Source organism: Rana temporaria, chromosome 12 (assembly GCF_905171775.1).
Source record: "Rana temporaria chromosome 12, aRanTem1.1, whole genome shotgun sequence".
NCBI lineage: Eukaryota > Metazoa > Chordata > Amphibia > Anura > Ranidae > Rana > Rana temporaria.
The window spans coordinates 136,547,123-136,573,382 of NC_053500.1; the positions used below are offsets into that span (position 1 = coordinate 136,547,123).

The window sequence follows — 26,260 nt, forward strand, 5'->3', positions numbered from 1 at the left end:
TTCTATGTTACTGAAGGAAAAGACTGCAATACATTACAACAAAAGATTATTTTGAAGAAAGGTTTACGTTAAAATAATAATAATAAAAAAAACAGTAATGAGAGTTTATGTTCCACTTTGTACTGAAGAGAGCAATTCAGGAATTACCGTATTTATCTTCATATAACGCACCCCGGCGTATAGCGTGCACCCCCAACCTAGAAGGAAAATTCCTGAAAAAAAAAAGAATACTTCAGTTTGATGCCCCTCGTCAGTGTCTTGCCCGGCGTCCATCGCGTCCATCTGCGGCCTTGTCCGGTCCGGCGGCCATCTTGGTGTCCTCCCCGCTGTGTTTTTCAGCCGATCCCCGATTCCCACGCTGCGTTTGAACCACTCTGCCGACATATACCGAGCGCAGTACACTCGGGTATACTCGGGTGGCTCGGCTCCTCTCGCGTAAAGGATGTATAGGACGTGACCGCGAGCGGAGCCGAGCCTGCCCGACTATACCTAAGTGTACTGCGCTCGGTAATATGTCGGCGGAGTGGTTCAAACACAGTGCGGGAAGCGGGTATCGGCGTATATCGCGCACCCACGATTTTGCCCTGATTTTAAGGGCAAAAAGTGAGCGGTATACTCCGATAAATACGGTAGTCATTTATTGAGTCATCAAGGTGCACAATCCACTAGTCCAGGGCCCGTCTTTAAGGCAGGGCAAAAGGGGAAGCCGCCCTGGGCCCTGTCTGCCTCATACTTGCCACTATCCCAGTTTAAACTGTGCTGTGTCCTGATATCTCAGTGTGAACTGCTGCTACTAATGCTGCCCAGCTCTGCCCTATTGTTGTGTACAGATGACTCACTTACAGATGACTTGCATGTAAATAACCGTCATTCATATGTAAATAACAGGAGCATTCATATGTAAATAGCTGAGATCTGTGATCTGACGATATGGTTTCCTCCTATCCATATGGTTCCCCTCTTGACTGCGCAGGCGCAATCTGAGCCGACGGAAATCGCCGAACCTGAGCAGCTGTAGCAAGAGGAATTTGCTCTAAGTGGCCTCCTGGCTGCGCTCGCTCGGCCTCCTGGCTCTTTTTTTAACATCCTCCAATGAGCTTGGATGCCGCCCGAGGTTTGGAGATTTCGCGTGGGCTATGTCTGCGCCTGCGCAGTCAAGCAGGGAACCATCTCGATAGGGGAACCAGATCGACAAGACACCGGCGGCATTCGTCCCGCCTCCACCCTGTCCCGTTCCAAAGCATATACATTTTTCGTGGCCCTGGCGCTGGGAGATCGTCGGGGGGCACAAGAGATATATATGTCTAAATAACTCAGCGGGCCGTTCAAAAACGGAACGCGGGCCGCGATTGGCCCGCGAGCCGGGACTTTGGACATGTCTGATGTAGAGGAACAAGTACAATGTTATGGCCATCCAGTCCCCAGACCTTAATATCATTGAACATCTGTGGGGTGATTTGAAGCGGGCTGTCCATGCTCGGCAACCATCAAACCCAACTGAACTGGAGATGTTTTGTAAGGAGGATGGTCCAAAATGCATTCATCCAGAATCCAGACACTCATTACAGGCTATAGGAAGCGTCTAGAGACTGTTATTTCTGCTCTACTAATATTGATTTGATTTTTTCCGTTGGGGTGCCCAAATTTATGCACCTGTCTAATTTGGTTTTGATGCATATTGCGCATTTTCTGTTAATCCAATATAAACCTCATTTCACTACTGAAATATTACTGTGTCCTCCAGTTATTGATGGATCAAAATGACATTGCTGATCCAAACACCCAAATGTTTATAAATGACAATCATGGAAATTGTCAGGGGTGCCTAAACTTTTGCATACAACTGTATGTGTGTCAATGTCGATAATCATTTTCCATATCCCTGTGGATATTACAGTGGGGGAGATGTCTGTGGATATTACAGTGGGGGAGATGTCTGTGGATATTACAGTGGGGAGATTTCTGTGGATATTACAGTGGGGGAGATGTCTGTGGATATTACAGTGGACGGAGATGTCTGTGGATATTACAGGGGGGAGATGTCTGTGGATATTACAGTGGGGGAGATGTCTGTGGATATTACAGTGGGGGAGATGTCTGTGGATATTACAGTGGGGGAGATGTCTGTGGATATTACAGTGGGGGAGATGTCTGTGGATATTACAGTGGGGGGGAGATGTCTGTGGATATTACAGTGGGGGAGATGTCTGTAGATATTACATTTGAGAGATGTCTGTGGATATTACAGTGGGGGAGATGTCTGTGGATATTACAGTGGGGGAGATGTCTGTAGATATTACAGTGGGGAGATGTCTGTGATATTACAGTGGGGGGGGAGATGTCTGTGGATATTACAGTGGGGGGAGATGTCTGTGGATATTACATTTGAGAGATGTTCTGTGGATATTACAGTGGGGGAAGATGTCTGTGGATATTACAGTGGGGGAGATGTCTGTAGATATTACAGTGGGGAGATGTCTGTGGATATACAGTGGGGGGGAGATGTCTGTGGATATTACAGTGGGGGAGATGTCTGTAGATATTACAGTGGGGGGGGGATGTCTGTGGATATTACAGTGGGGGGAGATGTCTGTGGATATTACTGTGGGGGGAGATGTCTGTAGATATTACAGTGGGGGAGATGTCTGTGGATATTACAGTGGGGGAGATGTCTGTGGATATTACAGTGGGGGAGATGTCTGTGGATATTACAGTGGGGGGGAGATGTCTGTGGACCATATTACAGTGGGGGAGATGTCTGTGGATATTACAGTGGGGGAGATGTCTGTGGATATTACAGTGGGGGGGGAGATGTCTGTGGATATTACAGTGGGGGAGATGTCTGTGGATATTACAGTGGGGGAGATGTCTGTGGATATTACAGTGGGGGAGATGTCTGTGGATATTACAGTGCGGGAGATGTCTGTGGATATTACAGTGGGGGAGATGTCTGTGGATATTACAGTGGGGGGGAGATGTCTGTGGATATTACAGTGGGGGAGATGTCTGTAGATATTACATTTGAGAGATGTCTGTGGATATTACAGTGGGGGAGATGTCTGTGGATATTACAGTGGGGGAGATGTCTGTAGATATTACAGTGGGGAGATGTCTGTGGGTATTACAGTGGGGGGGAGATGTCTGTGGATATTACAGTGGGGGAGATGTCTGTGGATATTACATTTGAGAGATGTCTGTGGATATTACAGTGGGGGAGATGTCTGTGGATATTACAGTGGGGGAGATGTCTGTAGATATTACAGTGGGGAGATGTCTGTGGATATTACAGTGGGGGGGGAGATGTCTGAGGATATTACAGTGGGGGAGATGTCTGTAGATATTACAGTGGGGGGGGGGATGTCTGTGGATATTACAGTGGGGGGAGATGTCTGTGGATATTACAGTGGGGGGAGATGTCTGTAGATATTACAGTGGGGGAGATGTCTGTGGATATACAGTGGGGGAGATGTCTGTAGGATATTACAGTGGGGGAGAAGGATCTTGTGGATATTACAGTGGGGGGGAGATGTCTAGTGGAACCATATTACAGTGGGGGAGATGTCTGTGGATATTACAGTGGGGGAGATGTCTGTGGATATTACAGTGGGGGGGGGAGATGTCTGTGGATATTACAGTGGGGGAGATGTCTGTGGATATTTACAGAGGGGGGGTGATGTCTGTGGATATTACAGTGGGGGAGATGTCTGTGGATATTACAGTGCGGTGAGATGTCTGTGGGTATTACAGTGGGGGAGATGTCCTGTGGGTATTACAGTGGGGGGAGATGTCTGTGGATATTACAGTGGGGGGGGGAGATGTCTGTGGTATTACAGTGGGGGAGATGTCTGTGGATATTACAGTGGGGGAGATGTCTGTGATATTACAGTGGGGAGATGTCTGTGGGTATTACAGTGGGGGAGATGTCTGTGGATATTACAGTGGGGGGAGATGTCTGTGGATATTACAGGGGGGGAGATGTCTGTGGGTATATTACAGTGGGGGAGATGTCTGTGGATATTACAGTGGGGGGAGATGTCTGTGGAGATTACAGTGGGGGGAATGTCTGTGGATATTACAGTGGGGGAGATGTCTGTGGATATTACAGTGGGGACTATATATGGGTGGTGATCCGAAAAATGTATGTGCGTTATAATTAATCAAAATAGACGATTAATCGATGAAAAAAAAAAATTGCTTAAGTGAACACGAAAATGTTAATCAGTAACAGCCCTAATTATTATACGAGTACATTTATCAGATTTTATTTCTATAGAGCCTACAATTTATAAGCGCCCTACAAACTGTACATTCATGGTGTGATAAATATGAATAATAAAATAATAATAATAAATTACAATTAGTAAATGTACAGTATGTAAGGGCTGCTTTAATTGTTGGCTCTATAGAAATAAAATCTTATAAATGTAATAATGTATAATAATATAATATTAATAATCATAAAAATAAATATGATGAATGTAAAGTCAGTATGAAAGGTGCCTTATAAATAAATGAAAAATAATAATAATGACACTGATAATAATATAATATTTTAACTCTATATATAAATATTTATTTATTTGTTTATACATACAGTATATAAATATTATACATATGCTATAGCTACAATATGATAGGTGCTGCATAAATTGTTGGCTCTATAGAAATATAATCTTATAAATGTAATAATGTATAATAATATAATAATAATATATCAATAATAATCATAATAAATAAATATGATAAATGTAAAGTAAGTATGTAAGGTTCCTTATAAATAAATTAAAAATAATAATAATGACACTGAATGACACTGAATAATAATATAACATTTTACAGTATATATATATTATACATATGCTATTGCTACAATATATGAGGTGCTGCATACATTGTTGGCTCTATAGAAATATAATCTTATAAATGTAATAATGTATAATAATATAATAATATATTAATAATAATCATAATAAATAAATATGATGAATGTAAAGTAAGTATGTAGGGTGCCTTGTAAATAAATAAAAAATAATAATAATGACACTGAATAATAATATAATATATTAACTCTATATATATATATATATATATAATATATATATATATATATATATATATATATATATATATATATATATATATATATATATATATATATATATATATAAATATTTATTTATTTGTTTATTTATTTATACATACAGTATACATATATTATACATATGCTATAGCTACAATATGATAGGTGCTGCATAAATTGTTGGCTCTATAGAAATATAATCTTATAAATGTAATAATGTATAATATTATATTAATAATAATCATAATAAATAAATATATTAAAGCAAAGTAGGTATGTAAGGTGCCTTATAAATAAATGAAAAATAATAATAATGACACTGAATGACACTGAATAATAATATAATATTTTACAGTAATATATATATATTATACATAGGCTATAGCTACAATATATTAGGGTGCTGCCTAAATTGTTGGCGCTAAATATATGAAAGTAGATATTATATATAATATTGTATAATAAAAAATATACGATATTGGAATATATTTATATATATATGTTAATAATAATAATGAATGAAAATAATGAAGATACAGTATATAAGCGCTAATTATTGGCACTGTGGTAATTAAAATGTGAGGGCTATTTTTCTGGTACAAGAAGATCCAGGGTAGGTGAAAGGTGCTTTTGTAACCCTCAGTACCCTTCAAAACTTCCAAAAACACCTTAATTTTGTCCAAATCACTCGTCCCTAAAATTGATACTTTTAAAGTAATAAATACACAAAAATAAAATACAATGAAGTAATTATCCCTCCATAGACACACTGCTCATGCAACTCCCAAGATACAATTTTTTTCTGCCACTCACCTACCCTCGGGGTAGCAGAGAACCTCTCCTATCCTCTCCAGACCTCTTATATATGCCCCCCCCTCCTCCTCCTCCTCCAACCAGCAGGATATAGAATTCTATATTAGGTCACTTATATCGGCCCCTCGGGCCGGAGAATTGCAGATGGTGCTATTATCCCGCCGTTGGGCCCCCCAAAGGATATGATTAGCTGCAGGGGGCCATATGGACGAATCATTTTTCTATCTGCATCATCTCAGGTTCAAGCAGGGCAACATTTTCCCCTTCGAAGCCCCCCATCACACCCCCCCCCCCCTATCACCCAGCTCAGGACTTGGCAGGCGTTCCGCTCGTCTCTGGAATATTTCCCCTGTAATCATTTTCATTCCACAACCACTTCAGAAATGTTTTCATTTAATTCCATCGCTGTCTCAATAAAGACGAACAGAGAACACATTACAATTCTCAGAACTACCAGGAGAAGAATACTTTATTTTAGGGCTGTTGCTGATTAAAATTTTCGTGTTCGATTAATAAAAATTTTTTTTTATCGATTAATCGACTAATTTCATTAATTATAACCGAATGTCCACACATCTCCCGCTACTGTCCACACATCGCCCCCAGTAATGTCACACATCTCCCCCGTAATGTCCGCACATCTCCCCCAGTAATGTCCGCACATCTCCCCCAGTAATTCCGCAAATCTCCCCCAGTAATGTCCACTACATCTCCCCCATAATGTCCACACATCTCCCCCGTAATGTCCACATCTCCCCCAGTAATGTCCACACATCTCCCCCGTAATGTCCACATCTCCCCAGTATGTACACACATCTCCCCCCGTAATGTCCACATCTCCCCCGTAATGTCCACACATCTCCCCCAGTAATGTCCACACATCTCCCCCCGTAATGTCCACACATCTCCCCCAATAATGTCCACACATCTCACCCCGTAATGTCCACACATCTCCCCCCGTAATGTCCACACATCTCCCCCCGTAATGTCCACACATCTCCCCCCGTAATGTTCACACATCTCCCCCCGTAATGTCCACATCTCCCCCAGTAATGTCCACACATCTCCCCCGTAATGTCCACACATCTCCCACGTAATGTCCGTACATCTCCCCCAGTAATGTCCGTACATCTCCCCCAGTAATGTCCACACATCTCCCCCAGTAATGTCCACACATCTCCCCCGTAATGTCCACACATCTCCCCCAGTAATGTCCACACATCTCCCCCATAATGTCCACACATCTCCCCCAGTAATGTCCGCACATCTCCCCCAGTAATGTCCACACATCTCCCCCAGTAATGTCCACACATCTCCCCCGTAATGTCCACACATCTCCCCCAGTAATGTCCGCACATCTCCCCCAGTAATGTCCACATCTCCCCAGTAATGTCCGCACATCTCCCCCAGTAATGTCCACACATCTCCCCAGTAATGTCCACACATCTCTCCCAGTAATGTCCACACATCTCCCCCAGTAATGTCCACATCTCCCCCAGTAATGTACACACATCTCCCCAGTAATGTCCACACATCTCCCCCCGTAATGTCCACACATCTCCCCCGTAATGTCCACACATCTCCCCAGTAATGTCCACACATCTCCCCCCGTAATGTCCACACATCTCCCCTGTAATGTCCGCACATCTCCCCCCGTAATGTCCGTACATCTCCCCCAGTAATGTCCACACATCTCCCCTGTAATGTCCGCACATCTCCCCCCGTAATGTCCGTACATCTCCCCCAGTAATGTCCACTTATCTCCCCCGTAATGTCCGTACATCTCCCCCAGTAATGTCCACACATCTCCCCCGTAATGTCCACACATCTCTCCCAGTAATGTCCACACATCTCCCCCAGTAATGTCCACACCTCCCCCAGTAATGTACACACATCTCCCCAGTAATGTCCACTACATCTCCCCCGTAATGTCCACACATCTCCCCCGTAATGTCCACACATCTCCCCAGTAATGTCCACACATCTCCCCCCGTAATGTCCACACATCTCCCCTGTAATGTCCGCACATCTCCCCCCGTAATGTCCGCACATCTCCCCCAGTAATGTCCACACATCTCCCCTGTAATGTCCGCACATCTCCCCCCGTAATGTCCGTACATCTCCCCCAGTAATGTCCACATATCTCCCCCGTAATGTCCGTACATCTCCCCCAGTAATGTCCACACATCTCCCCGTAATGTCCACACATCTCCCCAGTAATGTCCACACATCTCCCCCCGTAATGTCCACACATCTCCCCAGTAATGTCCACACATCTCCCCCCGTAATGTCCACACATCTCCCCCGTAATGTCCACACATCTCCCCCAGTAATGTCCACACATCTCCCCAGTAATGTCCACACATCTCCCCCAGTAATGTCCACACATCTCCCCCAGTAAAGTCCACACAGCTCCCCCCGTAATGTCCACACATCTCCCTGTAATGTCCGCACATCTCCCCCCGTAATGTCCGCACATCTCCCCCAGTAATGTCCACACATCTCCCCCCGTAATGTCCGCACATCTCCCCCAGTAATGTCCACACATCTCCCCAGTAATGTCCACACATCTCCCCCAGTAAATGTCCACACATCTCCCCTGTAATGTCCACACATCCCCCAGTAATGTCCACACATCTCCCCCAGTAATGTCCACACATCTCCCCCAGTAATGTCCACACATCTCCCCCAGTAATGTCCACACATCTCCCTCCGTAATGTCCACACATCTCCCCCAATAATGTCCACACATCTCACCCCGTAATGTCCACACATCTCCCCCCGTAATGTCCACAATCCGTAATGTCCACACATCTCCCCCCCGTAATGTTCACACATCTCCCCCCGTAATGTCCACATCTCCCCCAGTAATGTCCACACATCTCCCCCCGTAATGTCCACACATCTCCCACGTAATGTCCGTACATCTCCCCCAGTAATGTCCGTACATCTCCCCCAGTAATGTCCACACATCTCCCCAGTAATGTCCACACATCTCCCCCGTAATGTCCACACATCTCCCCAGTATGTCCACACATCTCCCCCTAATGTCCACACATCTCCCCCAGTAATGTCCGCACATCTCCCCCAGTAATGTCCACACATCTCCCCCAGTAATGTCCACACATCTCCCCCGTAATGTCCACACATCTCCCCCAGTAATGTCCGCACATCTCCCCAGTAATGTCCGCACATCTCCCCCAGTAATGTCCGCACATCTCCCCCAGTAATGTCCACACATCTCCCCAGTAATGTCCACACATCTCTCCCAGTAATGTCCACACATCTCCCCCAGTAATGTCCACATCTCCCCCAGTAATGTACACACATCTCCCAGTAATGTCCACACATCACCCCCCGTAATGTCCACACATCTCCCCCGTAATGTCCACACATCTCCCAGTAATGTCCACAACATCTCCCCCGTAATGTCCACACATCTCCCCTGTAATGTCCGCACATCTCCCCCCGTAATGTCCGCACATCTCCCCAGTAATGTCCACACATCTCCCCTGTAATGTCCGCGACATCTCCCCCGTAATGTCCGTACATCTCCCCCAGTAATGTCCACATATCTCCCCGTAATGTCCGTACATCTCCCCAGTAATGTCCACACATCTCCCCCGTAATGTCCACACATCTCCCCAGTAATGTCCACACATCTCCCCCCGTAATGTCCACACATCTCCCCAGTAATGTCCACACATCTCCCCCCGTAATGTCCACACATCTCCCCCGTATGTCCACACATCTCCCCAGTAATGTCCACACATCTCCCCAGTAATGTCCACACATCTCCCCCAGTAATGTCCACACATCTCCCCCAGTAAAGTCCACACATCTCCCCCCGTAATGTCCACACATCTCCCCTGTAATGTCCGCACATCTCCCCCCGTAATGTCCCGTACATCTCCCCCAGTAATGTCCACACATCTCCCCCCGTATTGTCCGCACATCTCCCCAGTAATGTCCACACATCTCCCCAGTAATGTCCACACATCTCCCCCATAATGTCCACACATCTCCCCTGTAATGTCCACACATCTCCCCCAGTAATGTCCACACATCTCCCCCAGTAATGTCCACACATCTCCCCCAGTAATGTCCACACATCTCCCCCCAGTAATGTCCACACATCTCCCCCAGTAATGTCCACACATCTCCCCCAGTAATGTCCACACATCTCCCCCCGTAATGTCCACACATCTCCCCCCGTAATGTCCACACATCTCCCCCAGTAATGTCCACACATCTCCCCCTAATGTCCACACATCTCCCCCCGTAATGTCCACACATCTCCCCCAGTAATGTCCGCACATCTCCCCCCATAATGTCCATACATCTCCCCCAGTAATGTCCACACATCTCCACCAGTAATGTCCACACATCTCCCCCAGTAATGTCCACACATCTCCCCAGTAATGTCCACACATCTCCCCCGTAATGTCCACACATCTCCCCCGTAATGTCCAAACATCTCCCCATAATGTCCACATCTCCCCCAGTAATGTCCACACATCTCCCCAGTAATGTCCACACATCTCCCCCGTAATGTCCACACATCTCCCCCAGTAATGTCCACACATCTCCCCCAGTAATGTCCGCACATCTCCCCCAGTAATGTCTGCACATCTCCCCCGTAATGTCCACACATCTCCCCCAGTAATGTCCGCACATCTCCCAGTAATGTCCACACATCTCCCCAGTAATGTCCACACATCTCCCCAGTAATATCCACACATCTCCCCCGTAATGTCCACACATCTCCCCCAGTAATGTCCACACATCTCCCCCCGTAATGTCCACACATCTCCCCGTAATGTCCACACATCTCCCCCGTAATGTCCGCACATCTCCCCCCGTAATGTCCACACATCTCCCCCAGTAATGCCCACACATCTCCCCAGTAATGCCCACACATCTCCCCAGTAATGTCCACACATCTCCCCATAATGTCCGCACATCCTCCCCAGGAATGTCCACACATCTCCCCCATAATTTCCACACATCTCTCCCCAGTAATGTCCACACATCTCCCCGTAATGTCCACACATCTCCCCCGTAATGTCCACACATCTCCCCCGTAATGTCCACACATCTTCCCCAGTAATGTCCACACATCTCCCCCAGTAATGTCCACACATCTCCCCCAGTAATGTCCACACATCTCCCCCAGTAATGTCCGCACATCTCCCCAGTAATGTCCACACATCTCCCAGTAATGTCCACACATCTCCCCGTAATGTCCACACATCTCCCCCAGTATGTCCACACATCTCCCCCGTAATGTCCACACATCTCCCCCAGTAATGTCCCACACATCTCCCCCGTAATGTCCACACATCTCCCCGTAATGTCCACACATCTCCCCCTAAGGTAAAGGAAGCTATTAGGAAAAAATGTTTTAACCTTTACAACCCCTTTAAAGTCTGACTTGGCGTCCCCCTTTTTCTGTATTTCCACAACTATTTACAGATGAGGCTATGTGAGTGCTTTCTTTTTCATTTTCACAAGTGGCAATCCTACTATAAGGATCAAGCGGGTGGAGTTTCTGATGGGTTGGAGATCTTGACAGAACCACTGTTTTAATCTAACACAGCAGCTGAAGGGGGGTTATACATGTGTCATGGCCGTAGTACAAATAATAAACCCGTCCTGATAAATGTGACGCAGCTGTTCCTGGAGAGTGTGTAGGAAGGAAGTGCTGCAAGAGATCAGCAGCACTGAGATGTATTAAAGGGTGAAAACATTCTGGCGCAATAAGTCAGTAGAGATGTCAATCCTATTATGCCGCAATCAAAACTCTCCCGTTTGTTCTGGGCAGAGTACTGGCAAATGTTACCTGAGCTGCCAGCACAAGACATTCAAAGGATTGAACTTTCCTGCTCCAGAAATCTGGCATGCATTTTATTTTACTTTGAATTTCATCGACTATTTTTTGTATCATTCAAAATGTGCAATAAATGCCACTGTCCTCTAGATGGCAGCAGAGTTCACCTGACTTTCCAACCAAGCTATTGGAACAATGCTGTGCTGACTATGGGACTCATCCCAGCTATGGTGTACACAGCTCACCTGACTTCCCATCCCAGCTATGGTGTGCAGAGCTCACCTGACTTCCCATCCCAGCTATGGTGTGCAGAGCTCATCTGACTTCCCATCCCAGTTATGATGTGCAGAGCTCACTTGACTTCCCATCCCAGCTATGGTGTGCAGAGCTCATCTGACTTCCCATCCCAGCTATGGTGTGCAGAGCTCACCTGACTTCCCATCCCAGCTATGGTGTACAAAAGCTCACCTGACTTCCCATCCAGCTATGGTGTGCGAGCTCACCTGACTTCCCATCCCAGCTATGTGTGCAGCGCTCAACCTGACTTCCCATCCCAGTTATGGTGTGCAGAGCTCACCTGACTTCTCATCCCAGCTATGGTGTGCAGAGCTCGCCTGACTTCCCATCCCAGCTATGGTGTGCAAGCTCACCTGACTTCCCATCCCAGCTATGGTGTGCAGAGCTCACCTAACTTCCCATACCAGCTATGGTGTGCAGAGCTCACCTGACTTCCCATCCCAGCTATGGTGTGCAGCGCTCACCTGACTTCCCATCCCAGTTATGGTGTGCAGAGCTCACCTGACTTCCCATCCCAGCTATGGTGTGCAGAGCTCACCTAACTTCCCATACCAGCTATGGTGTGCAGAGCTCACCTGACTTCCCATCCCAGCTATGGTGTGCAGCGCTCACCTGACTTCCCTTCCCAGTTATGGTGTGCAGAGCTCACCTTGACTTCCCATCCCAGCTATGGTGTGCAGAGCTCGCCTGACTTCCCATCCCAGCTATAGTGTACAAAGCTCACCTGACTTCCCAGCCCAGCTATGGTGTACAGCGCTTACCTGACTTCCCATCCCAGCTATGGTGTGCAGAGCTCACCTGACTTCCCATCCCAGCTATGGTGTGCAGAGCTCACCTGACTTCCCATCCCAATTATAATAACAAAAGAAGAATCTGAACTGACGTCACAAGGCTCCGTTGCGTCACTGTTCATCCCTGAGGGAGTCACGTGACCAGTGACACACGCGCGTCGGGTGGAGCCTTGTGACGTCAGTTCCGGTGGTGTTTTAACAGAAGTACGGTGAGGAGGCCTGTGTGTCACTACTCCCATTGCTTTTTACTGAGGTTTTTTATCCTTACTTGATGTAAGCAGTTTTTAACTAAATAAATTTACTTTTCATTTGGCAATATTGCACTATGGGCTGTTCTTTGTTTCCTTTGAGCGCCATTTATACAAGAAGGGCCATTCCTTTGAGTGAGCTGTTTTCCTCTATATGTGGAATTACCCAAGATGTTTTGATGCCAAGTTTGGAACGCAGTTCTTCGTCTTCGCCTGGAACCTGGATGCCTTTACAGATCCATCAGCAGGATTCCTTACTGACTATCTGATGACCTGTTTGACCCTTGGAAAATTGTTGAAGGTGAGCGGACAATTATAAATGTAACAGTCGATGTTTGGATAGATGTTTTATCTGTTTTTTTTCTTCTATCAAGTTATCTCTATGAGATTTTTGCCTTTATATGAACGAACTCCTACCATTGGGCTTTTGTTGGACTTTATTCACATTTATTTGTATGTTTGGATACTCATCATATTTTTTTTTTTTGAGTATATTACTTTATGCACATTATTGAATAAGCGCATTATTCCCATCTTTTCTTTTACATTTATTACGCAGTGTCTTTTGAGTACACTACTTGCAGCTAATTCATGGGTCACACTATACATTACCATATATTTTTATTTTTATGAGTTTATTTTCACTATATTCGCTGGAGGCTGATGGTTTATATTTACTTAAAAATTAGAACATAGTAGCGTGCAAGTTTTTCTCTTATGACACAATATTTACTTTAAATAACAGTATTTTATATTTTACTAAACAGTTGGGTATTACATTGTGTTTTTGTGCATTAACCACTTAAGCCCTGACTATTATGCAGGTTAAGGACCTTGCCCCTTTTTGCGATTCGGCACTGTGTCGCTTTAACTGACAATTTCACGATCGTGCGACGTGCTCCCAAACAAAATTGATGTCCTTTTTCCCCCCCACAAATAAAGCTTTCTTTTGTGGTATTTGATCACCTCTGTGGTTTTTATTTTTGCGCTATAAACAAAAATAGAGTGATAATTTTGAAAAAAATTCAATATTTTTTACTTTTTGCTATAATAAATATCCCCAAAAATATATTAAAAAAAACGTTTTCCTCAGTTTAGTCCGATACGTATTCTTCTACCTATTTTTGGTAAAAAAACAATCGCAATAAGCGTTTATCGATTGGTTTGCGCAAAATAGGGGGATAGTTTTATTGCATTTTTATAATAATTTTTTTTTTACTACTAATGGTGGCAATAAGCGTTTTTTTTCGTGACTGTGACATTATGGCGGACACTTCGGACAATTTTTACACATTTTTGGGACCATTGTCATTTTCACAGCAAAAAGTGCTATAAAAATGCAGTGATTACTGTGAAAATTACAATTGCAGTTTAGGAGTTAACCACTAGGGGGCGCTGTAGGGGTTACGTGTGACCTCATATGTGTTTCTAAGTGTAGGGGGGCGGGGCTGGACGTGTGACGTCACTGATCTTCTTTCCCTATATCAGGGAACAGGCGATCACTGCCACTGCCACAATGAAGAACGGGGAAGGTGTGTTTACACACACCTCTCCCCGTTCTTCAGCTCCTGTGACCTGATCGCGGGACACCGGCAGCGATCAGGTCCGCGGGTCCCGCGGGCGCGGCCACGGAGCTTCGGACCGGGTCGTGAGCGTGCCGGTGGCGGCTGGGCCTTAAATAGACACGTACAGGTACGTGATTGTGCCCAGCCGTGCCATTCTGCTGACGTATATAGCATCGGTAGGGGGTCCTTAAGTGGTTAAAATCCATAAAAGTGTATTTTGTCCCAAAAAATTGTGTTTGAAACACAGCTGCGCAAATACCATGTGAAAAAAATTGCAATACCAAACATTTTATTCTCTTGGGCCTCTGCTTTAAAAAAAAAAAAATATACATATATATGGGGGCAGATCCACATACATCTGTGTGGGCGCAGCGTATATGAGATACTCTACGCCGCTCTAACTTACTTTGCTATTCTTTGAACCCTGAAAGAATTTGTGCCGTAAGTTACGGCGGCGTAGTGTATCTCTCGCGGCGTAAGAGCGCGGAATTCAAATGCGGCGAGTAGGGGCCGTGTTTCATTTAAATGAAGCGCGTCCCCGCGCCGAACGAACTGCGCATGCCCCGTCCGTCAAAACTCCCAGGGTGCATTGCTCCAAATGACGTCGCAAGGAAGTCATTGTTTTCAACGTGAACAAAAAAATGGCGTCCAGCCCCATTCTCGGACGACTTACGCAAACAAAGTAACATTTTCAAATTATACGCGGGAACGACGGCCATACTTAACATTGAGTACGCCACCAGATAGCAGCTTTAACTATACGCCGGAAAAAGCCGAACGGAAACGACGTAAAAGAATGCGACGGCCGCGCGTACGTTCATGGATCGTCGGAAATTGCAAATTTTCATACTCGACGCGGAATACGACGGAAACGCCACCCAGCGGCCGCCGGAAAATTGCATCTGAGATCCGACGGCGTACTAAGGCGTACGTACGCCTGTCGGATCTAACCCAGGTGCCGTCGTATCTTGTCTGGTGGATACCAAAACAAAGATACGACGCGCAAAATTTGAAATTACGCGGTGTATCAACAGATACGCTGGCGTAATTTCTTTGAGGATCTGCCCCATAATGTTTGGGGGTTCTAAGTAATTTTTCCAGCAAATATTACAGATTTTTATATGTAAGTGAGAAGTGCCGGGGTTAACTGAAAAAAGTGCATATATTTTGGGTGCATAAAATAAGTGCATTAATGCATCACGTAGTTGGTGGCACAGAACTTTTTTTTTTTACAATTTCGCACACAATTTTCCTGTCCCAGTTTCCCACTCTGTGCCCACGGGTTTATTGGACCCAAAGAGAAATTTCTGAAGCCTGGATAGCGTATCTGGATCTTAAGTATTATCCTTAGTACTAGCAGATGTGTAATATATTATCGATGATAAGGCACTCCGGGCGTGAGTCCCAGAATGGTAAAACGATATCCATGGAATGACGACGATCGTTTATTTCAAGAGTTCTGATAACTGCCGCTAATACAGTATAGCGCTGACAATCTAAATTTGTCAGATGGAGGATCGTGTTTATTACGCCTATTAAAATAGATTCTCAGAAACCCTTTAAAGCGCATTAAACGCAAATTCTGGAGGAGCTAGTAAAGGATATTAAGAATTTGGATGTTATATCTGTATATCATTAGATGGAGATCTATCTAATTATTAATATCATTAATATTATTATTGTTATCCTGAGAATTGATTTTTATCCTATTATCTCTCTATCTCTCTATCTATCTCTCTATCTATCTATCTATCTATCTATCTATCTATCTATCTATCTATCTATCTATCTATCTAATTATTATTATGTTATCAAATCAATATTTGGTGTGACTACCCTTTTACTTCAAACCAACAACACTTGCACAAGGCCGGGTTCACACTGGTACGACACGACACTCGTACTACTTTGGATCCGACTTTGCCCTGCAACTTGAAGTCCGACATGCGTCCGACTTCAATGAACAGGGATCTGACTTCGATCCCCGACAAAACCAGGCACTGTATCTGGTATGAATCTTTAGGAAGAACTCCACGCCGAATAAAAAAAAACAAATGGCATGGGTTCCCCCTCTAAGAGCATACCAGGTATGGTATTAAGGGAAACCCCCTGTGCCGAAAAAAATGGCGTGGGGGCCCCCTCCAAAGGCCATACCAGATCCTTATCCGAGCACGCAGCCCAGCCGGTCAGGAAAGGGGGTGGGGACGAGCGAGTGCCCCCCCCCCTCCTGAACCGTACCAGGCGCATGCCCTCACCCCAAAGCACCTTGTCCCCATGTTGATGAGGACAAGGGCCTCTTCTCGACAACCCTGGCCGTTGGTTGTCGTGGTCTGCGGACAGAGAGCTTATCGGAATCTGGGAGCCCCCTTTAATAAATTACTTTAAAAACCTGTGTAGTGTGTTTTATTTTTGACACTTATTAAAGGGGTCTCCCAGATTCTGATAAGCCCCCCGCCCGCAGGCCCCCGACAATCAACGTTCAGGATTGTCGGGAAGAGGCCCTTGTCCTCATCAACATGGGAACAAGGTGCTTTGGGTGGGGGCACAGGGCGCCCCCCTGCCTCAAAGCACCCACCCCCCCATGTTGAGGGCATTCGGCCTGGTATGTTTTAGGAGGGGGGGGCGCTCGATCGTCCCCACCCCCTTTCCTGACCGGCCGGGCTGCATGCTCGGATAAGGGTCTGGTATGGACTTTGGAGGAGACCCTCACGCCGATTTTTTGGTGTAGGGGGTTCCCCTAAAATCCATACCTCACACCAGGTTTGGAGCTGCATTGTGCCGGAACTCCCGTCCACCACCTCTGGCACTCACCCTCTGCTCCAGCTCCACAATATCACTTGTAAACACAAAAGACTCCTGTGTTTACAAGGGCCAACTTTGGTCACAGGAACTAACACATTTTTGCTAGCACTCATGACAGGGAATGGTGGGGGACAGATCTCCAGATTCTGAGACGGAGAATGATCTCCCTGCAAGGTAAGGCAGAGTGGCCTACATAGGGGGTACTAAAGCCGGGTCAGGTAGGAGAGAGAGACATGAAGAAGCTTGGGAGGGGGGGGGGGGGGTTGGGGTTCCACACTGTGCAAAGTGCACCCCAAACCCTGCACTCTGTACACAGCACACCCCTAAACTCTGCACTCTGTATATAATGCACTCCTGAACCCTGCGCTCTGTACATAGTGTACCCCTAAACCATGCACTCTGTGCAAAGCACACTCCTGAACTCTGCACTCTATATGTAGCACACCACGGATACAACCAGCACTTTGAGGGCAACCATACTGCTAATGCGACCCACAATGAAATTGAGTTTGACACCCCTGGAGAGAGTTTTTTTTACCTTCAGAGCAATAAGGATGTGGAATTCTCTGCTACAAGCAGTGGATCAGCAGGGAGCATCGATAGTTAAAAAAACTATTAGATGTGCATCTTAACGATCTGAAACATACAGGGATATACAATTCACTATTGACATAAACACATGCACACTGGGAGATACCTTGCTGATGCAGTTATAACCACCTTGTGTCTTGCTGTGCTCAGTCTTGCCATGGTGTATAACCTTTGACATGAAACTGTCCTCCACAACCTCATCTTAGTAGCAGAGTTTGGCTGTTCCCCACCCAGTTTTGGGCCTCCTACACAGTTTCTGTTTCATTTATTGACGGTGTCTCAACCTACATATGAAATTGATGATAATTAGCACCTGCTTGGTATAATTGGTTAATCATACACCTGACTCTAAAGCCCTGTACACACGGCCGGGAATCTCGTCAGGAAAAAAACGTTGGTTTTCCTGACGAGATTCCTGGCAAGCTTTCTTGCTCGCCGAGTGTACACACAGGCCATTCAAAAGAACCGCCGTTCTTTTGAATGGCAAGTACACACAGGCCATTCAAAAGAACCGCCGTTCTTTTGAATGGCATGTGTGTACACTCGGCGAGCAAGAAAGCTTGCCAGGAATCTCGTCAGGAAAACCAACGTTTTTTTCCTGACGAGATTCCCGGCCGTGTGTACAGGGCTTTAGAGTCAGGTGTATGATTAACCAATTATACCAAGCAGGTGCTAATTATCATCAATTTCATATGTAGGTTGAGACACCGTCAATAAATGAAACAGAAACTGTGTAGGAGGCCCAAAACTGGGTGGGGAACAGCCAAACTCTGCTACTAAGATGAGGTTGTGGAGGACAGTTTCATGTCAAAGGTTATACACCATGGCAAGACTGAGCACAGCAAGACACAAGGTGGTTATAACTGCATCAGCAAGGTATCTCCCAGTGTGCATGTGTTTATGTCAATAGTGAATTGTATATCCCTGTATGTTTCAGATCGTTAAGATGCACATCTAATAGTTTTTTTAACTATCGATGCTCCCTGCTGATCCACTGCTTGTAGCAGAGAATTCCACATCCTTATTGCTCTGAAGGTAAAAAAAACTCTCTCCAGGGGTGTCAAACTCAATTTCATTGTGGGTCGCATTAGCAGTATGGTTGCCCTCAAAGTGCTGGTTGTATCCGTGGTGTGCTACATATAGAGTGCAGAGTTCAGGAGTGTGCTTTGCACAGAGTGCATGGTTTAGGGGTACACTATGTACAGAGCGCAGGGTTCAGGAGTGCATTATATACAGAGTGCAGAGTTTAGGGGTGTGCTGTGTACAGAGTGCAGGGTTTGGGGTGCACTTTGCACAGTGTGGAACCCCAACCCCCCCCCCTCCCAAAGCTTCTTCATGTCTCTCTCTCCTACCTGACCCGGCTTTAGTACCCCCTATGTAGGCCACTCTGCCTTACCTTGCAGGGAGATCATTCTCCGTCTCAGAATCTGGAGATCTGTCCCCACCATTCCCTGTCATGAGTGCTAGCAAAAATGTGTTAGTTCCTGAGACCAAAGTTGGCCCTTGTAAACACAGGAGTCTTTTGTGTTTACAAGTGATATTGTGGAGCTGGAGCAGAGGGTGAGTGCCAGAGGTGGTGGACGGGAGTTCCGGCACAATGCAGCTCCAAACCTGGTGTGAGGGCCACATGACAAGGGTTGGAGGACCGCATTTGGCCCGCGGGCCTTGTGTTTGACATATGTGCTCTACGCAGTTTAAGGTTAAACTGCCTTTCTTCCAATTTCAATGAATGGGCACATGTCTTTTTAAACTCCCTTTCACTGAAAAGTTTTTCCCTATGCAAGGGTCACCAGTACGGTATTTGTACATCGCTATCATATCCCCTCTCAAGTGTCTCCTCTCCAGAGAGAATAAGTTTAATGCTTGTAGTCTTTCCCCATAGCTGAGATCCTCTAGTTCCTTTATTAGCTTTGTTGCTCTTCTCTGAACTCTTTCCAGTTCCAGCACATCCTTCTTGAGGACTGGTGCCCAGAACTGGACGGCATACTCAAGATGCGGCCTGACAAGAGTCTTGTAGAGTGGGAGAATTATCGTTTTATTTCTGAAGTGAATCCTCTTTTTGATGTATGCTAATATTCTGTTGGCTTTGCTTGCACCAGCTTGGCATTGCATGCCATTGCTGAGCCTGACATCTGCTAGGACCCCCAGGTCCTTTTCCATCCTAGATTTCCCCAGAGGTTCTCCCCCTAGCGAGTAACGTATTCGTATTTTTAGAACTCAAATACATTACTTTACATTTTCAACATTAAACTTAATTTGCCATGTAGTTGTCCACCCCATTATTTTAGTTAGGTCTTCTTGTCTTCAGAAGCCAATGCATGGCAAGTCTTCCATATAACAGGAAGGAAGACAAAGAAATTAAACAAAATCAAGGCTCTGCATTTGAAGCTTGTCTTTCTCCAGATGCAGGTTGGTAGTGAGTCTTGTCAAATGGATATTAACCAAAATGGGGGGATAGTCCCACATGAATGAGGACACACCCAACTTGAAGAGTTTTCTCGAAGAAAAAGGGAGCAAGTTCTCGGCTCGTTGTAGTGTTGTACGTCACCGCTTTCTTGACGGTCGGAATTTCCGACAATATTTGTGTGACCGCGTGTATGCAACACAAGTTTGAACCAACATTCCGTCGGAAAAAAATCCACGGTTTTGTTGTTGGAAAGGACGGTCGTGTGTACGCGGCATATGAGTGTAGAGGTGCCCACTATATGCCTAACAATTATCTGTAATTAACTTCCCAGATGTTCAATGACTATAATGTTCTCAGACCGCCTCTCTAGATATGGAAATTTAATTATTTTCCCTGCAAGCGATCATTACTAAGTGGCAGCTGCTTGTTTGAGGGGGTCCCTCATTTGCACTATCCAAGAACCTCTGCAAATGGGAAAACATATGTGAGCGTAAAACGTTCCAACCTAGAAATGTCCAGGAAGTTTAAATTCTTCTGAGGGTCCCGCCAGACAAAGTCAATTGAGGCCAGGTCATGCCTCTGACTTTTTTCCGACGGTGATCAGAGTGTTTGCCCAGTCAGATGCGCTGCCATGTACGGTGCTGGTGGAAGAGGAGATCCCTTCTCTGTCTTGACATGGTGACTTCCAATTTCCAATTTTAATTTTGCAACACAAAGTTGAAATACAGAAAATTCCTCTTTGGGAAATTGCGACATTTCATGTAGAGGTCGAAGAGAGATAAAATGTGGTTTAGGCCCAGGCGCTTCCATTTTTGTACAGTTTATTAGAAAAGAAACATTATATTATATTATTGTCTCTGTTTGGTCATCTCCACCACAGAATGAAGAACTGAGACTTCAACTGGATAAAAAACACCCATCTGGTGCTTTTACCAAATGAGAGTTTCATGTCAGTTTAAAGGGGTTGTAAAGGTTCATGTTTTTTCACCTTAACCCCCCTGGCGGTATTCCCGAGTCTGACTCGGGGGTTAAATTTTTCAGCTACGATCGGTAACCCCGAGTCAGACTCGGGCTCGCCTCGCTGGATCCACAGGCAGTGTTTACTTAACTTGTCCCTGGATCCAGCGATGCCACCGCGCTGTGTGAGCGAGCGGGTCCTCACTCGATTCACACAGTGCCTCTGTGTGCCGCCGATCTCCGTTCCCTGCGACGTTACGACGCACGGGAGTGGAGAACGGCGCCAAATTCAAAAAGGTAAACAAACACCTTACATACAGTATACTGTAATCTTATAGATTACAGTACTGTATGTAAAAAATACACCCCCCCCCCCTTGTCCCTAGTGGTCTGCCCAGTGCCCTACATGTACTTTTATATAATAAAAACTGTTCTTTCTCCCTGCAAACTGTAGATTGTCCATAGCAAACAAAAGTGTCCCTTTATGTCAAAAATGGTTTTAGAGCAGCTAGAAAACAGCGATAATAAATTATAATCACTTGCAGAATTGTGCAATTTATGGGGAAATTCGTCATAAAAAAATAAAAGTAATGACAGCGACAATTCTGCAACTGAGCAAATTTCAATGATTTTGAGTTGATTACATTATTGAAGAATTTTTATTATAATTATATTATTATTTGTTATAATTATTTATAATATTATAATTTATAATTTTGTTTTAAAAAAAAAATTATACCCGGGATGCCTACTAGACTCTTGTTTGGACAGATTTAAGTGAGTTATTCCTAAAAATTACAGGCCTACAGTATAAAACGCCAAATTTCCTTGCAAATAATGGTACCGCTTTCAGCACCTTTTTTCTGAAATAATCATACCGCCAGGGAGGTTAGTGCATCCTATGCATTAAGGTGAAAAAACATCTGATATTTGCCGCCCCCCCCCCCCCCCCCCAGTCCCCCGGTTTACTTACCTGAGCCTTTGTAAGTCCAGCGTCGAGAACGTGCTTGATCTCGGCTCTTCATTGGATATATTGATAGCAGCGCAGCCATTGGCTCGCGCTGCTGTCAATCAACTCCAATGACGCAAGAACCGGAGGACGGGGCCGAGTCCTGTAGTCGGTGGCTATGGACATCATCGGCACATGCACACTAAATCAAACTGAAGCAATGGCACGTATGCGCGGGAGTGACGTCATTGCGGCTCCGGCCAATCGCAGCGCCGGAGCCACGATACCCGGAAGTAACCCCTGGGAGACATGTCGCCGGCCGAAGGGGGGTACGAGGAGCTCTGCGGGGACTTCGATGTGAGGTAAGTAATTCATAATGAGCTAGTATGCTCTCTCGTCCCCTCCCTTCCCTGACCTGCTGGGCTACATGCTTAGATAAGGGTCTGGTATTGATTTGGAGGCGGGACCCCGCACCTCTGGCCAAATGCGGTACTGCACACCCCAGCGGCTTTAATCCTGCTCGTCTTGCGAGAAAACGCTCGCAAATCGAGTCAGGATTTTTTTTTAACTAGCTTGCATTGCGAAACACTTGTAAACCGCGTTACTCACAATCCGAGGTTTCACTGTACATTGGATTGTGTGCGTGTAAAGGCAGACGTCCCAATACTTTTTACAAAAATAGTACATTGGAACCTACATACAGTGGGCCAGATTCAGGTAGATCCGCGCAATATTTGCGTGGGCAAAGGGCAACGATTTTTGCTCTGCGCCCACGCAAATATTTTGATATGCCCGCGATTCACGGAGCAGTAGCTCCGTAAATTGCGCGGGCGATATGCTAAATAGCCGGGCGTAAGGGCGCCTAATGTAAATGATCCCGCCGGGGGCGGGAATCATTTAAATTAGGCGCGCTCCCGCGCCGAGCGAACAGCGCATGCTCCGTCGGGAAACTTTCCCGACGTGCATTGCGGCAAATGACGTCGCAAGGACGTCATTTGCTTCTAAGTGAACGTGAATGGCGTCCAGCGCCATTCACGAATCACTTACGTAAACGACGTGAAATTTAAATTTCACGAGCGGGAAGGGCGGCTATACTTTAGCATTGGCTGCCCCTGCTACAGCAGGAGCAACCTTGCGCTAAAGTCGCCGTACGGAAACTCCGTACCTTGCGTGCGCAGGGCCCGCGCAACTTTTGTGAATCGGTGGTAGTATGCAATTTGCATACTATACGCCGATCACAATGGCCGCGCCCCCTAGCGGACAACGCAAGAATGCAGCCTGAGATATGAAGGCATAAGGAGGCTTATGCCTGTCATATCCTAGGCTGCAGTCCGCGTAGCGATGTTCCTGAATCAGGGGCATTCGCTACCGGGAGCAAAACAGCTATTGCGCCGCGCAACCTATGGTTGCGCGGGCGCAATAGCTTCTTGAATCTGGCCCAGTATATATATAAAAAATGTTCATAGTCGTTCTAAATGGAATTAAAAGATTATATTTTTTGGGGGTACTGGATAAAAATCAGACCAATAGGCAAAAGAAAAGGAAAATAAACCCTTTTATTTGTTTTTAAGGAATTTTTTTATTAACATTTTTGGGGATTTTTGCCCCTTTTTTTTTTTTTTTTGGTTTTTGGGAGAGTGGATAAAAAAGTTCCAGAAGGAATTTCTCTTTCAATCGTTTTTATTAAAAATTTTACAAAACACGTGAAAAATAAACAGATTACAAATAGCAATCTGAAGACTGTAGAATTGACAAGTAAACAAATTCTCTAGTGTAAAAATTATGTTAAAAGAACACTTTTTTTTTTGTTTGCATAATTCTTAGGCCCAGATTCTCAGAAGCGATACGACGGCGTATCTCCAGATACGCTATCGTATCTCTGCGTTGAGCGGTCGTATCTATGCGCCTGATTCTTAGAATCAGTTACGCATAGATTTCCCGTAGATCCGACTGGCGTAACTGTGTTACACCGTCGGATCGTAACTGCATATTCACGCTGGCCGCTAGGTGGCGCTTCCGTCGAATTCCGCGTTGAGTATGCAAATTAGCTAGATACGCGAATTCCCGAACGTACGCCCGGCCAACGCAGTAAAGTTACGCCGTTTACGTTAGGCTTTTCCCGGCATATAGTTACCCCTGCTATATGGTGGCGTAAGTGCGGCGTAACAATGTTAAGTATGGCCGCCATTCCCGCGTCAAAATTTTAAAAAAGTTACGTCGTTTGCGTAAGTCGTCCGTGAATGGGGCTGGACGTCATTTACGTTCACGTCGAAACCTTGCGGCGTACTTTGGAGCAATGCACACTGGGAAATTCCACGGACGGCGCATGCGCCGTTCGGGAAAAACGTCAATCACGTCGGGTCACAGTGCATTTACATAAAACACGCCCCCCTGATCCAAATTTGAATTAGGCGGGCCGATTTACGCTACGCCGCCGCAACTTACGGAGCAAGTGCTTTGAGAATACAGCACTTGCCCGTGTAAGTTGCGGAGGCCTAACGTAAATCAGATACGTTACGCCCGCACAATTTTACGCGCTCCTACGAGAATCTGGGCCTTGGGCCCCGTACACACGAGAGGATCCATCCGCTGGAATTGATCCGCGGACCGGCTCCAGCGGATAGATCCCCTGGTGTGTACAATCCAGCGGATCTGTTTCCGCGCATTTTTATCCCCTGGGATGGATTTCCAGCGGATAAAAATTTTAAGACATGCTTTAAAATCTATCCGCTTGAATCCATCCCAACGGATTGATCCGCTGGTCTGTACAGACTCACCGGATCAATCCGTCCGAATGAATCCCCCGCATGCGTCGTAATGATTCGACGCAAGCGTGGAATTCCTTATATGACAGCGTTGCGCACGTCGCCGCGGCGACGGCGCGACACGTCATCGCGATGGGATTTTGGCGCGGATTTCGATCCGATGGTGAGTACACTCCATCGGATCAAAATCCGCGGAAATCCTCGATCCGGCGGACCGTATCCGCAGATCAATCCTCTCGTGTGTACCCGGCATTAGACTTTTCCCAATTCTTTTTATTACATTTTTTATTAACAATCCCACAGATCTACTCTCATCTTTTATCATTTCCTCGTTCCTACAAAGTCCGTGCGCCACCACAGTCAGCACAAACAGTTGTGTCCTCCTGAAAGTGATACCCACCCTGGAACGTATATACGCTTGAAATACAAGTTCATTGAGAAATAGACAGAATTTTCTCCAAGTTTTCCTGGCGACACTGAGCGGCTCGATTCAGTTTCACATCAGCGTTCTATATTGGGAAGCTGGGAGATATAAACACATAGCAGGTGACACGTTACATTAAAAAAAAAAAAAAAAAATCGTCCATATGCTTGGTCTTCATGTGCTGGGCGTATCTTGTATCTCGTAGTGGTCTCAAAGTGGTCAACAGAAGTAAAATTACAGCATCGACACATTTACAGCTGAGAGCCTTTAATATTTAATCTCCAAATATAGAGAGCCAATAATGCTGCTCTAGCAGATCTCGCTGTATAAAAGTATTAGCAAGGCACAGACCCACTTATCCTTCACTGGCTCTGCATCTAGAGGTAAGTTGGTCCTTGCGTCTGTGTGATATGTCATTCCAGCTCAGGACTGCGCCATGCACAGCATCCTGTCCACTGTGCTCACACTCATCTCCGCAAGCAAGCAAGTCCTGATATTGTTAGAATCATTTAGAATTTTTTTTTTAAGACAGAGTTCCACCCATATAAAAAGTCAGAAGTAAAAAATTGAAATTAAAAAATAAAAATTTTTTTTTTTTTTTTTTTTTTAGTAAGGCTCGTGATTAACTTTTTATTTTAGATTTTATATAATATTTTTATATTTTTTGGAAGATGCGTAATAGACTTTCTAGAAGAGGTAGGGAGCCTTGCTTGGGATAAACGTGGATCTATACTAAAATAA

The 26,260-nt window shown here is 45.4% G+C and overlaps 1 protein-coding gene across 1 annotated transcript in view; it reads left to right on the forward strand.

The window, feature by feature from the left end:
• The window catches only part of LOC120918376, a 67,225-nt gene that overhangs the window by 21,401 nt on the left and 19,564 nt on the right, over positions 1 to 26,260 (forward strand). The window contains exons 41-42 of the mRNA XM_040329921.1: positions 13,231 to 13,360; positions 17,545 to 17,600. Coding sequence (XP_040185855.1) covers positions 13,231 to 13,360; positions 17,545 to 17,600 — 186 coding nt within the window. The remainder of the gene's footprint in view (positions 1 to 13,230; positions 13,361 to 17,544; positions 17,601 to 26,260) is intronic.